Source organism: Lepidochelys kempii, chromosome 2 (assembly GCF_965140285.1).
Source record: "Lepidochelys kempii isolate rLepKem1 chromosome 2, rLepKem1.hap1, whole genome shotgun sequence".
NCBI classification, from domain to species: domain Eukaryota; kingdom Metazoa; phylum Chordata; order Testudines; family Cheloniidae; genus Lepidochelys; species Lepidochelys kempii.
This window is the reverse complement of record NC_136381.1, coordinates 155,835,193-155,850,954: the sequence shown is the minus strand read 5'-3', so window position 1 is coordinate 155,850,954 and position 15,762 is coordinate 155,835,193. Positions and strand designations below refer to the sequence as shown.

General features: G+C 40.8%; 1 protein-coding gene across 6 annotated transcripts in view; it reads left to right on the top strand.

Annotated features, from left to right (window-relative positions):
* The window catches only part of INVS (inversin), a 210,361-nt gene that overhangs the window by 168,788 nt on the left and 25,811 nt on the right, over nt 1-15,762 (top strand). For all 6 annotated transcript variants that reach the window (XM_073332513.2, XM_073332511.2, XM_073332510.2 and 3 more), the window contains one exon: nt 12,202-12,512. In XM_073332513.2, the coding sequence (XP_073188614.1) occupies nt 12,202-12,512 (311 nt within the window). The remainder of the gene's footprint in view (nt 1-12,201; nt 12,513-15,762) is intronic.

Sequence of the window (15,762 nt, the reverse complement as noted above, 5' to 3'; positions counted from 1 at the left end):
TGATTACTTTCCACTTTCATCTCCTGCTCCAAAACACAGAGATCTGAAAAAGAAAGCACAACCTATTGTGGCTCCTTTTGGAGCCCTATTAGGATTTTAATGAAGTACCATGTTTTATTTGCATTTCTGTTACCCCTTTTTCCAATATACACTGCACACGTCCTGGGAAAATGCACATTCCTTCCATAGTTTAACCTCCATAACATTATATTAGCCATATTAATTTTACACAAGGTGTAACTGCCTCCCCCATGCCCACAGAGTTTTCATGCACCCACCAAAGCAACAATCTAATCCCCCAGAGCCATCCCAAGGCTCAGTGTTCCCATCATTCCTCCCCTTTTCCTTTTCTTTTACCTGTGCACACACACAAAATTCTCTTTTGCCTAACATCCTTTGCACTGTGATTACTCTTTTTACACAACTGTACTCCGATTACACTTCCATCTTGTACAACTAGACACAACCAGGGGCAGCCAAGTTAAGTTCCAATAGAAACGCCTTCCATCCTTTAGTGACTTTGATTACATTACCCAAAAGTCAAATAATTTTGATCAGATTCTCTCTCCGCCTGCAGCAACCCCTTATAGACCATTTCTGTGGGAAAAGGGCCCATTTTCCCCTCAGAATAGCTGTAAAGGCTTCTGGGGACAGAAGCATAGTGGTGGTAGTAGCCACTCGACCTGACCCCCTTGGATAATTTAACTACCAAGCTTCCATCCAATGTGACTGCACAGAGTTGCACATACAGTTACATTTATATAACTGGGTTTTATCATTAAACAAAAACTTCCTTCTTCACATCTCACATAAGTATCCAAAGTACCCTCCATTAAAACTTCAGAAAAACAAAAGTGTGGAAAGGCAGGTTGCACTCTGAAACTTTTTTTTCCCCCTTCTTTCTCTCCACTCCCCCAGGACCAAGTCCCAGCTCCAGTCTCTAAAGGTCGTCTGTTAACTCTGCTTTTGACTTTAAACCCTGTTGTGCCAAATCATCTTTCACTACCCCTAACTAATTTACAACTCTTCAGCAGCCCTTGCTGAAGCAGCACAAAACTTGAAAGATTACTGGCAGCTTCCCATAATGCTGCCCTTACTTCAAACCTCTCACAAGCAGACTGAAGTGCCTCCTTTCCCTGGAAGGCATTCAGTCCCCATGGGCAAGGGACCTTCTTCCACTACCCATATACCAAGGAGGGTGGGCTCTTCAGCCACACCCCATCCCTCTGGGTCCCCTAACACTTCCTCCATTTCCTTTTTAATCTCATCCCAGGTTGACCCCTGCACCTGATATGGGCCCTGGTTCTTCCTTATCCATTTATCCAAAAAATCCTTTACCCTGGCTTGCCAGAACCCGCAACTATCATCACGAGAGTTCGCGATACCCCCTGCAAGCAGCTGCGTGGAATGTTGGGGAGGGGACTTACAGGCTGCCACTCATCTATCCAATGCGATGCATCCGAGTCACGGCACCAAGATGTTAGGGGGCTTATTCCTTCACCCACTCACTTCCCTGGTCCTTCTCGCATGAACAGAGAGCAACAATACTCGAAGTCCAAAGGTGCAAACAATTCAAGGTTTATTGGGGTGAACTTCCAGCAAGCATGATTCCAGTTTCCTTCCTTAGTATCCTCCTTCCCAGCTCTGACACCACAGAGCCTTACACCTGTGTCCCTGTTCCCATTTCTGCCCTTAGCCAAACATGATTCCAATTTCCTTACCCCCATTCTCTGTTCCCACTTCCCCCTTTAGCAAAACATGATTCCAATTTCCTTACCCACATTCTCTGTTCCCATCTCCCGCACCCATGCACCCATACACCCACCCCCACACACACTCACTTCCTGATTGACTGCAGACTATATAGTAAAACTTGTATTCTGCTTAGCTATACCTTAACCAATCATTTTCCTGAAATTTAACTAACCAATCCTAACATATTGTAACATGATTATGTAACCAATTATATCCCACCACCTTAATTAGTTTACACCCAGCAAAATTAGTTATACAGCAGACAGGAACAATCACAGAACCAGACAGAGATTATACAGACAAAGAATAGCAAAGTGGGAACTATAATGACAAAACAATTCAGAAATGAGGATTTCACATCCCAGCTATTGATAAGTGAGTTCTTGCCAGACAGGATGCTATCAAACTAAGTTTCCTTTTACATCTTCTAGGCACTTCCCTTTCTCTGGAGGCGATAGGCACTATCAGGACAGGATTGTATTCCTAAAAGCCCAATAGCAATGTGGGAAATAGCAATTTCTTTCAATGTGACTAGTTTGGAACGTGAGGATGTGACTGGTCGCTTCCCAGCTTATGGCTGCCTCTGCTGCTTAGCCAAAGGCCTTAGCCTAAGCACAGTGTCTCAGACTGTCACAGTAAGAGAAGGACTTACTCTGCCAGACAGTGATTTTGATTCTTTCTTTTATACTTCTAGAACTAGCCAAGTGATAAGAATACACCTAAATTCTTAGAGTACAGGCCTTTGCAGACAGGCCTGAATATCTATATCCTAACAGGCATGGGCCAGCCACAGGGTTTTAATTGCACTGTCAACATACTCTAAGACAACTGCCACTGTGGTCCCTAAGGGCGGTCCACACTGCAGCTGGGAGTGAGCCTCCCAGCCCAAGTAGACAGACTTGAGCTAGCACACTGAAAGTAGCAGTGAGGACATTGCAGCTCCAGCGGAGACTCAGGTTAATCTCCCAAACTCAGACTCAGGGGGTCAGTGGGCTTGAGAGCTCAAGCTGCTGCCCAAGCCAAAACATCCACACTGCTGTTTTTAGCACGCTAGCCTGAGCCCTGTTAGCACAAGTCTGTCTTCTCAGGCTCACTCCCAGCTGCACTGTAGACATACCCTAAGGTCCATACAGCAGTTGGAGCACTAGGCATTCGCACTCCACAACCTCTCATTTTTCCAGTGTATGTGTTTGGATGGTATTTTATCTGTGCTTGTGGAAGGAGGGGGTTGATTTTGGTTGTGATTTATTCTTGCCATCTATATTCTCCTCTGTGATCTGTCCAGTTGTGGGTTTAGTCCTAGGAAAATGCCATTGTGAGAAGAAGATGTTATTAAAGAGGGGGTATCCAGTTAGACCTCATTATGGTCAGGATTGGACTCAGTTTGGTCTCTTCTGATAAGATACTCGACAACTGCAGTCCTGTCCCTGAAAATGCTTTGTCCCTGCCCCAAGAATCTAATCCTGGGTTAGTGTTTCTGTAATGTCCTTTTGGAGTGTAGGTGTCTTGAAGGATTGTAAATGGGTAAATATTTTGTGTGGGATCTTGGACCCAGGTGGTTAAGTGTCTTGCAAATCAGAATTAGGCCTTCAACCTTACACTAGATACAGAGCCCGAGGAGTATTGGTGTGATGTATCTGTCAGTATATGTGTTGCTCTGTATTGCTGTAGCATCAGCTTCCTTTTGTCAGTTATGTTCATCCTCAGATAAAGTGAGTTGCAGTAGTCTAACCTGTAGGTGACAAACACGTGGATAGTAATGGTGAATTCCTTTTCTGAGAGGAAAGGCCATTGTGTTCTGGCTAGCCAAATATAAAAAAAACACTTCTAGGCACTAATACTATCAGTGTTTCTAGGAGCAATGACAGGTTTCAGAGTAGCAGCCGTGTTAGTCTGTATTCGTAAAAAGAAAAGGAGTACTAGTGGCACCTTAGAGACTAACCAATTTATTTGAGCATAAGCTTTCGTGAGCTACAGCTCACTTCATCAGATGCATTCGATGAAGTGAGCTGTAGCTCAGAAAGCTCATGCTCAAATAAATTGGTTAGTCTCTAAGGTGCCACTAGTACTCTTTTTCTTTTAGGAGCAATGAGGAATTCAACAAGACCTGAAGTTTTGAGCATCAGTTTTCAGACACCTTCAGCTGAGAGTGAGGTCTGTGTTGTAACGAGTTTCTCGAAAATTTCCCTCCTGTTCTTAGCACCATCACTCTCGAATTCCTCAGATTCTGTCCAAGCCAGCTGCTCTTCTTACACTCATTGAGACATGTAGGTGATGGCAAAGGAGAAAGAGACATAGAGATAAGTGTTTTGAGCATACTGTTAGCACTAGAGTCCATGGCGTTTTGCTACCTCTGAGTCATTTTGTGTATGATGAAGAGGACGGGGATAATACATACAGGAGTTCATGTGTTAGCCCTGTTGGTAATGTACTCATCACAGCACCTTGTGAGCTGTCTGGGGGAAATGAATGGATCAAGTAGTGCTGTTTCAGCCACTCCTGTCAGTTTCTTTTATGCGGCGAAGTAGCCCTTCATGATCAAGAGTGACGAATGCTGCTAAGATTCAAGGAGTGTGAAAATGGAATTGTGGTGCCTGTGCAAGGCTATCATTAGTCCATCCATCAGGCCCAGGAGGACTGCCTCTATGCCATGTTTTGGCCTGTCGCCTGATTGAGAGGCATCTAGGATGTTGGAGGAAGTTAGGTGCTTGTGTCCATCACTTAAGTCTCTCCGTGACACTGCAAAGGTTCTGGGGGTGAGGGGGTGGCTTGGTTCCTTAGGCTGTTGTGATCAATGTATTTGACATTCTGAACATTTCAAAACTCTTTTGACATTTCAGACCAGACTGGAAAAGAATTTCAGTGACTCTCCTCATGTATAATTCCTTCCTCAAATTATCTTCATGAATGCAACATAACATCTCTGTGACAGGTTTGGTCACAGAGACCCCCTTGGACTGTCACCTGATGTGCTGCAACTACCTCTGAGCCTGTTTTCTCTGGTGGCTTGGGACTCCAGAACCCTGCCTTGTTGACCCAGACACTCTAGTCTGCTGCAACACAGACCCAGGGTCTGAACCACGCCACCAAAGCTGCAGACTTAACTGAAAACAGCTCAGCAAGTACTCCTGTCTCCAGCACCCAGACACCCAGCTCCCAATGGGATTCAAACCCCAATTAAATCCATTTTACTCTGTATAGAGCTTATACAGGGTAAACTCATAAATGTCTGCCCTCTATAACACTGATAGAGAGATATGCACAGCTGTTCGCTCCCCCAGGTATTAATCACTTATTCTGGGTTAATTAATAAAGAAAAGTGATTTTATTAAGTATAAAAAATAGGATTTAAGTGGTTTCAAGTAATAACAGACAGAACAAAGTAAATTACCAAACAAAATAAAATAAAACACACAAGTCTAAGCCTAATACATTTAAGAAACTGAATACAGGTAAATCACACCCTCAGAGGTGTTCCAATAAGCTTCTTTCACAGACTAGACTCCTTCTTAGTCTGGGCCCAATCCTTTCCCCTGGTACAGTCCCTGTTAGTTCCAGCTCAGGTGGTAACTAGGGGTTTTCTCATAACTGGCGCCCCCTTTGTTCTGTTCCACCCCCTTTTATAGCTTTGGCACAAGGCGGGAATCTTTTGTCTCTCTGGGTCCCCACCCCTCCTTCTAAATGGAAAAGCACCAGGTTTAAGATGGATTCCAGTATCATGTGTCATGGTCACATGTCACTGTAAGACCTCATTCTTCATTACCCAGGTCAGGTACACAAGAAGGCTTGCAGGTAAATAAACCCATTCACAACCAATTGTCCTAGTCAGTGGGAGCCTAAGCCACCATTAATGGCCCACACTTTGCATAATTTCAGTAGGACCTCAGAGTAATACTTCATATTTCTAGTTTCAGATATAAGAATGATACATACAAACAAATAGGATGAACACACTCAGTAGATTATAAGCTTTGTAATTTTACCTTACAAGTGACCTTTTGCATAAAGCATATTCCAGTTACATCATTATTTACACTCATAAGCATATTTTCATAAAACATATGTAGTGCAGCGTCACAGTTTCTTTCCTCATGCTTCATGGACTCATTTAAAATACATTACCAGCAAACATTGACTCATTTTGAACAGACCAGTAATGATGAACTAGGGATGAGACATCTCTCTGTCTCTGGCCATCTGTCAAATATCATCCTTTTGATCACATCCTCATGTGTTTCTTGTATCAACTCCTGAATGTTCTCAGTAGAGACTGGTAGGTTTTCAGTCAGCATGAGCACTTACAGTCGTATAGGCCATCCTACTGTCAGCTTCAGATAAATGTGCCCTAGAGAGTGCATCTGCCGTAACAAAAGTCTTACCAAGCACCTGCATTAGGATAAACTGGTACCTCAGGATTCTCTGTTTTTGAATTTGTATGTATGGCAGAGGGGCGGGGTGATTACATTAGTCAAGGGCTTGGTAACAAATGGCTTCTAAAAATTTATTTTCAGTTTCTATTTCAGATTGTTTACCATGAACATATACTTAAAAACCTTTCTTACCCAAATAGTGCAGCAAGCATCTCTCTTCTTCTCTGGGCAGTTTTGTTCACTTTTCGTCATTGTTCTGGAAGCAAAAGCAATTGGAGTTCCATCCTTTAATAAAGCAGCAACCACTGTTCTTTGTGAGGCATCAGTAGTCAGTTTAACTGGTTAGTTTTAAAGAGAGTAATACAAGACTTCTTGTCTCTTCTTCACTCTTTTCGTGGGCTTCATTTCTCATAGGCATTCAAATTCTTAATATAGCAACTCTGAAATAGCCTTAAGATACATAGTGCTTACCACACAAGTAGTACCATTGGCTTCACTGGGACTCCTAACTTGCATAAGGGTTATAAGATCAGGCCATAAACTGTCATTACTATGTATATTTGTGGCAAAACTGTTATATAACCATCTCTAGGAATCTCTGTAGAAAACGGTCACCTACTTGTACCTGTTGTTCTTCTGGTGCAGATGTGAATTCCATGCAGGTGTGTGCACACCCTGCGCACTGGAGCTAGAGAGTTTTGCCTAGCAGTACCCACCTGTCCTGGCCATTTAAGGACAGCACTGCCCCAACCCCCTCAGTTCCTTAGCTCCGAACATCAGAAGTACAGACTCTGATGCAGAGGGGACAGAGGGCAGATCATGGAAGACAGGTCTGTACCACATTTCGAAGAACAACAGTTACAGGTAGAGATAACTGTTTTTTCTTCTTTGAGTAGATGCAGCTGTGTATTCCAAGTGGCTGACTCACAAGCTGTACTTGCAGGAGGTGAGGCTCAGAGTCTGTTTAAAGAAGGACTGCCTTCCCGAAGTTTGCATCCGATTTGGATGCAGCCATAATGGCATAGTGGTTTGAAAAAGTATGCACAGAGGGCCAAGAGGCTGCCCGGCAAATGTCCAATATAGGAATGTAATTTAGAAATGCTGTTGATGTCGCCTGATCTCTGGTGGAATGAGCTTGTACCCCTTGAGGGGCCTGAGCTACTTCATATGCTGTCATGGTACAGGAAATTATCTGTTTGGAGATTATCTGTGCAGAGACTTTTTGACCTTTCACTTGGTCCACATTGTTAGGATATAGATATTCAGGCCTGTCCGTAAAGGCCTGTACTCTAAGAATTTAGATGTATTCTTATCACTTGGCTAGTTATAGAGATATAAAAGAAAAAATCAAAATCATTGTCTGCCGGTGTAAGGTCTTTCTCTTACTGTGACAGTCTGAGGCCCTGTGCTTAGGCTAAGGCCTTTGGCTAAGCAGCAGAGGCAGCCATAAGCTGGGAAGTGACCAGTCACATCCTCACGTTCCAAACTAGTCACATTGAAAGAAGGAGCTATTGGGCTGTTAGGAATACAGTCCTGTCCTGATAATGCCTGTCACCTCCAGAGACAGGGAAGTGCCTAGAAAATGAAAAAGGAAACTTAGTTTGATAGCATCCTGTCTGGCAAGAACTCACTTATCAATAGCTGGGATGTGAAATCCTCACTTCTGTATTGTTTTGTCATTATAGTTCCCACTTTGCTATTCTTTGTCTGTATAATCTCTGACTGGTTCTGTGATTGTTTCTGTCTGCTGTATAATTAATTTTGCTGGGTGTAAACTAATTAAGGTGGTGGGATATAAATGATTACATAATCATGTTACAATATGTTAGGATTGGTTAGTTAAATTTCAGGAAAATGATTGGTTAAGGTATAGCTAAGCAGAATTCAAGTTTTACTATATAGTCTGCAGCCAATCAGGAAGTGGATGGGTGTGGGAATGGGAACAGGAACACAGGGGTAAGGCTCTGTGGTGTCAGAGCTGGGAAGGGGGACACTAAGGAAGGAAACTGGAATCTTGCTTGCTGGAAGTTCACCCCAATAAACATCAAATTCTTTGCACCTTTGGACTTTGGGTATCGTTGCTCTTTGTTCATGCAAGAAGGACCAAGCAAGTAAGTGGGTGAAGGAATAAGCCCCCTAACACACATGTGAAACAAACAGATGAGGTGAGGAACAGAAAGGTTTAGTTCTATCCAGATAAATGTTAAATATCACCTGACATCCAAAGAGCAAAAACATATATCTTTTAGCCTAGAAGAATCTTATTTCAGATTAAGAAAAATTGACAACGGTATTTGATATAATGTCTCTGTGAGAATAAGAACGTAGTGAATGACTCTCTAACGTTTTGCACGTGAACTGAAACTGAAAATTGCATTTTCTTCCAGCTGTCCTTCCTTATTGTAGGGAGACCTCTCTACATTTAAGGGAAGAAGATAGAGTAAACAATAATCCATCTTTTAGAATTTGCTACTTCATTTTGTTCCAGAATCCATTCTTTGTTTTACATCCCTTTTGCTTGCAAATATATGAACTAAGTATAAATTTACTGTCCTCTGGAGTCTGCAGACATTCTGAAACAACAGCTTTGAGAGACGTGAACTGCCCATTCATCAAAATGGGTTGTTAACAATGAAACATAACAGGGACAGCTTAAATGGAAATGTTATTAAGTATTTCACTTCTGATGCATTAATTAGCATAAATATCCAGCTAATATACTTCTCTGTTGTTGGATGTAGTGGCAGATGCCAGGGCAGGGCTCAGAGAGGTAACTTATTACTGTTGAGGTCTGGGGAATGAGGAATTCTACACCTGCCATCTCCAAAATTTAAAATCACCTCCTCTCCTCCCTGGAAAGGAGGAGGAGAAGCATCTTTTACTGAATAACAAAGCCTGAATTTACTCTTGTTTGTCAAAAACCTCAAACTACCTTCTGTGCCTTTGTGGGCGCCAAAAGACCCAACTGTCTCCTATTCAGCAGTCAAAACAACCAGCTTCCCCTCAACAACTTCTACAGGGTAATAATGGATTTTCAATACAAAATTCGACAGCACATTCCAATTGAAGATTTTGGCGCAGTGTAAAATAAATTGAATTTAATCTCAAAATAAAGAAAATAAATCACAAGGTAAACTCTCCTGATCGGAGAGTGAGGGAGAGTGAGAGCAGCACAGTGCCACATAATTCTGAGGTAAAACTGACATAAAGTACCTCTACAGGAAGAAAAACAATCCTTTATTTCTTCTCAGTCAAGTGTTCATTTTAAAACTTTTTAATTAGCCTAGTGTTGCAGTTACAGTCTTTTGTGTTGTTCTGCTAGTCAACAGATAGACTTGAATTCAGAGTGACAAGGTTCAGGCTACTCGTGGGTTGATTGTATATTGCCTGTGTCATTTCTTTTATGGACTGAATTGTGGATTCAAGTAGTAGGCTGTTTGCTTCTCTGGAAGAAAGGAAAATAACTGTTCCGTGAATAGTAAGGTCTAATTTATCAGATCAAATGGCAGAGTAACGGCAGTGAGATCTATACTGTACATGAGACAGACACCCACACGTTGTCTATTTGTGCAATGCCAATATTATTATTTGAAACCAGCCACTGTTATCAATGCCAGAGGGAATGCTGAAGTACCTCAACCTGCCAGGAGTGCAGTTTGTAGATCCATTAACAGTATTTCAGGCACCCGGGTTCAATCAGCTTCTTCTGCAGAACATACATGCTAAGATAGCAGTGACAGATAAAGTTAAGGCTTCTCCCTGACAGATCACACTGAAATGACACGTACTGGCATTGATATGAATCACAGGAACTGATGATGACATGCTGCATAACTAACCTGTCATATGCCGTGCTGTGAGCTAATGTGTCAACAGTCCACAAACCATGTTACAGCATTGGAAGCAAATTAAAATATCAGAGGGCTATGTGATCTGACATTTACCACCTGTCCATTTTTATAGGAAGAATTGTCACTTTATTTTATAACCACAGCTTAGTTTTCTATTTATAAAAACAAGTGCACGATAATGTTTGCCACAGATTATGGGATTTATTCCACTTCTGAGGAAAAACCTTCAGAGTTTAAAAGTGGTGCAATTCCACTTGTATTTATTTTTAATCTTGGCCAGAGTCATCTTTCATACCTATTCAATGTTTATTTTCAAAGACTCCATTTTTAAAATCAAATATATTATTTTATGGGTAAAATAAGTGTACACAACTTTCGAATTCACAACTCTGGTTTGAAATATTTTGCATTTGTATAAGATATATCAATTTCTGCAAAAGAAGGCTACATGATTTGATCTACAAACATGACTAATTTGAAGCACTGCTTCAGGATTAATTCAAAACACAGCTACTTGGATCTTACTCCTTGTCTGTTGCTCTGATTGTCAACCCCTCTTTGAATCTCAACTCTGGCACCCCATTTCATACTGTCTCTAAATCAAGCTTCTTGTCCTCACCTTTCCTTCCACTCTTCTGTTTATTATTTTGGGACTATGGGCACCACATTGTTATTCAGTCAATATTGGGGCCCATTGTGTTAGTCATTGCGCATACACCGAGTATGAGAGACGGTTCCTGTCCTGAGGAGCTTCCCACTTAAATAGACAAGAAAGACAACAGAGAAGCAAAATGTTAGAAGTACTTCTGAAAAATGTTGTCTAATCATGGTGTTCCCTTCCCTCTCCACTCTGCCAGCCTTAAACACCCAGCTGCTTCTCCCACAATGATCTGCTCTCTCTTCCATTATGCCACCTACATGCAGAATGCCCTCCCTGAACCTGAGCTGAAGATGACCATCTCCACCTCTAAATTCCTCCTCAAGAGCCACTTCTGCTGCAACAAGAAATTGGCCAACTAATGATGGGTAGATTGTACAGCAACTGGCAATAGCTCATTCAATTTATTAATTATTTAATAAAAGAGAAAAAGCCTTTGAACCGAACTGGAATAATCAAGCTATGCACATTTGCTTGTTTATGGCCTACATAACCATGTGACTGTTCCTCTCCCCTCCCCCCATTCCTTCCTATTGTTTGTTGCACTCACTTTGTGCCTTTTTTTACATTAGATTTTCAACCTTTTGCAGTAGGAATCATGTTGCCTGATGTGTTTGTACAGTTCCGAGCACAATGGGGCCTTATCCTGGCTGGGACCTCTCGACACTACAGCAGAATAAGTAATAGTTCTAATAATAGCATTGGCGGCATGAAGAAATAAAGTATGGGAAATTGCTTCAACGGGGAGAAAAAAGCAGACAGCTTTATATCAGGATCAAGTTTATAATATATGGTTACCATTTTTGGAATTTGAACAAAATAAATATACAGATAATAAGAGATTGACCAAACACAGATCAGTCTTTTAAAGGTAACAGTACAGGTTATGAATAAGATTTATTATCTGTATTGAAAGTTTGTATATGTTAATGTTAACAATTAACACAAAAAGTTAAAAAAGTAAAGTAGAATGTTTCATGCATTCATTTGCATTGTTTCTAAGTGTTACTTGTTTTCAGATTATTTCTTCATTTTATACAGATATTTTAATTTGTATTACAACTATTTCTTTGCACATGTAGACTTGCCCTTATGTTAGTGTGTTTTTTTTAGTAAATAATTCATAAGAGAACTTTTAAACAAGTAAACATCAAGGTTTTTTCAATAAAACTAAAACAAAAAGGGAGGTTTAATTCTGATTGTGGTTTCTATTTTTGGGACCTTGACTTTATAAAAAGTTCCAGTGGTTTAAATAAAGGTGCGAAATCTATTTCATTAAAATGGTTCAAACCTCTGTGAGATGGACTTAAACCTGACTTCTATCAATTTACCTTAATTCAGCTACTGCCCAAATTCAGTTGTTACATTTTGTCAAGCAGAAATGTTTCAGCACCATATGCACCTGTTCCTTTAGTGGGCAGTGCTGAAAATAAAAGCATGAAAAACCTAGACTATCAAGCTCATACTGTGATTTATGTCAAGTGTCCACTGATGATGGAATCATTTTCAGAAACATGCTGTAATATTTGGTCTTTGTTAACATTTATAATATTGACTTTAATTATAGGAAACGTGAAGAAGAAAATAAGAGGAAAGAAGCAGAACTGCGGAAGGGAATGCAGAACCTGGTACTCAATAGGGTGCAAGTACAGCCACATCCTGCAAATAGAGAGAAGAGTAACAGAACTCCTAGCACTCCACAGCTGTCCAGTAAACAAATTGATGTGCATAGTTACAGGCTTTTCTGCAGTAGCATTTCTCAAAACCAGGCAGGGAAAAACAATAGAGGATCACCTGCAACCTCTCAAAACAAAACACCACCAAAGGAAAAATGTCTGTCTGCAGAGCTACCGGGTGAAGATCACAAAAACCAAAAAGGTTTGTAATCAATGAATTGGCCAGACTGACTAGGCAGTGGCTGTCTAGTGATAGTCTATAGATGGGCTCTGTCTGACCAGTTCCATCTTGAGAGCAAGCATATTGTGCTCCCTTTTTGTTCTTTTATCGTTTAAGACAGACATACAGGATACTAATGTATTCATTGGAATATGAACCACATTTTAGTATGCAAGTTCTGTCAGTTTCCATGGTCATAATTACAAATATTTATTATGTGTTTTAGACTTAATATTCAAAGTGTTTCAAGACAAGTGATTGGTAGTTTATCGGTGTTCTGTTTCAAATAAAGGGAACTGAAAGATAAAAGTTATCACTTAAACACCCGTCTTTATCTTCTGTTCTTTTTGTCAATTATTTCCTATCAGAAGCTGATAAGTGGATATATATTGTTTTATGTAAATAGCTGTGTTCCTCTCCTAAGCAATTAGTACTAAGTACAGTGTTGCTTTACTTTAAGAAAAAACATATTTGGAATTCCTGTGGGTTTCTGGTGAACTTCAGTGGGGAAATTTTATATATAGACAGAGTGTGCAAGGTGAAGGTCCCCAGCGCATAGAAGGACTGTGCAGGCTGCTCCCAGTGACAGGGCACTCCTATTGTGCCCCATTCCAGTTGGGATACTTTGCATCCTGGCGGCAGTAGGAGGAAGCAGAGCTTGTGCTTCCCTGAGAACAAGAACTGTGACTCCCTCCCCACCATTGTTCAAGAGGTGCTGGGAGGCATCACGTTCCTTAATGTCCCCCCTACATTTCCACATACACCTTTCCCTAGCCCCCAAATACCGGTGCAAATGTCAGTCAAGGGAAACAGCAAGATTAGTTCCTCTTAAAAGGGTTATAATCTTCTATCTTACTAAGAAAAGATTTACCCAGCAGGAGAGCTAAAAGTACACATACATTAGAATTGTTTGATCTGAATTTCCAGTGCATATTTAGCAATCCAAAAAAGAAATAACAAAATATTATCCAAACACAATTAGTGATTGGGCCACTAGTGGGAAAAACTATTTAATAACCTCTTGGTTTGTAAGACTAGTTCATGCATTGAATCTGCATTGTAGCTACATCACAGAAGAATTATACAGGTGTAATTGAGGGCATTGTAAGAGCCTACTGCTCTCCAGCAATCTCAGACCCCAAGAACTGCTGCTAGTCTCTCAGATGTAAAATTAACCCCACCTCCTGTCTGTTCTTCAGACAACTGGAAGTCTATTACCATGGAGCAAAGAAAAAGGAAGTTAAGGATCTGTTTCTTCTGCGTCATCACTCAAACTCCTTTACCTTGGGAGCAGGTTAACGGCCTACTAGACAGCATAGTTAATTGACCTTATAGCAAAACCAGACAAAAGATTTCTCTCTTAGCCAGATGTTTGCATGATAGGGCTATATAATTGGGTAATGATAAACAAATAGTAATGTAAATCTCGGCATATACAGTAAATGCCGTCTCTCATAAACACCACATTAAAATATTACGGTTGCAAATATAAAGAACTAAAGAAAATCAAGACTTGCCAGAGATAAGGTTTTCCATTGCAGAATGAATATGTGTGGCAGAGACAGAGAGAAATGTGGGATGGTGAAGGTAAGGGAGGGAAAAGGAAAGGGACAAAAAGCTTGAAAGATGCAGAAAAAATGAGGAAAGGGAACAAGAAAAAACAGAAGTATAAAAAATGTAAAAGAAGTGTGAATACCCTTTTCTTTCAACCCCTCCTTTGCCAAAACTCTCCTGTGACATTTCCCTGAGTCTCACCAAAATCATCTTTCAGGATTTGCTCACAGTGACATGTCCCTACAGTTGACTTTTTATAAAATGCAAGTATCACAAAAATCAGGTTTCCATCTTTCATAGCCAAAATTTAGTTACAAAGTCTATTATTTAAGCTCTCAAACCAGTTAACTTCCAGTTAGCCCCCTGATAAAAAAAAAAAGCACACAACCCCCACCCCCAAAAAAGGGTAATAAGCTTCTAAAATGATAGGAATGTGCTGATAAAAGGTTTATTGTAGTTGTGTCCGTCCCAGGATTTGAGAGAGACTAGGTGGGAGAGTTAATATCTTTTATTGGACCAACTTCTCTTGTTGAGAGAGACGAGCTTTCGAGTTTACAGGGAGCTCTTCTTCAGGTCCGGGAAACTCAATCAGAGTGTCACAGATAAATACAATGTGGAACAGATTGTTTAGCATAAGTGGTGAACACATATTTCAAAGTGTTGTGGCCCATTAGCACCACTCCAATCTTAGGGAGGAAAGAAAGGGAGGGGAGGGAAAAAAGCAGCTGAGGGATGGGGTTTGTTAGTGGGTTATAGATTGTTGTAATAAACCATAAGTCCAGTGTCTCTCTTCCATAATTCCAATGTCCATGATTTTAGTATCTAGCAAAGTTATGAATTTAAGCTCCCAGGCTCATCTTTTGAAAGTGTTGTGCAGATTTCCTTTGAGGATGAGGCCTGGCAGATCAGATATGTAGAGACTGATCATTTAGTGAAAAGTGTTCACCCACAGGTAATAGAGTGTTTTTGTCTTCTATCTTTTTCCTGTGTGAGTTCATTTGAGAGCATAATGATTGTCCGATTTCACCTACATAGTTGCTACTGGGGCATTTAGTACCTTGGATGAGGTACACCATGTGTTGCGAAAGGCATGTGTAGTAACCGTGGATCTTGAAAGGTGTGTTGTGGGGGGTGTTGATCATTGTAGCAGTGGAGATATGCTGCAGTTTTTCCATCTGTTGTTTGGGCAGAGTCTGGTGATGCTTTGTATTGGTGTGCCCTGGTCTGTGTGGAGCTTGCTTCTGATGATGAGCTTGGAGAGGTTGGGATGCCAGAGAACTAGATGCAATAAGAGTCAAACTCTGAAGCCCGTAATCAGTTCTTATTTGGGCTAAACTCTCATAGATCTCAAAGTTTTACCTGAATAAGTACCAAATTGGGAATGCAGGATTTAGTCTTAAGGGGCAGATCCTGTAGTCTTTACTCAGACAAAAATCCATTAAGTGCAGTGGGGTCCAAGATTTGGCCTTCAGCGAGTATCAAGTTCTTGCTTCCCAACAGAAAGCCATCTGCCTTTTAGAAAGGATCTGCTTAGGATTTGGTCCAAAATAAATGACTGAATCTGGCACTTTGGAAGGAACTCCAACATAGTGATTATAAGTTGCTTTTTTGCACCTGCTATTAATGTATAAAAATTAAAATAAAAGAAACGTTAGTTAAAGGCTCCTATCTTCACTCT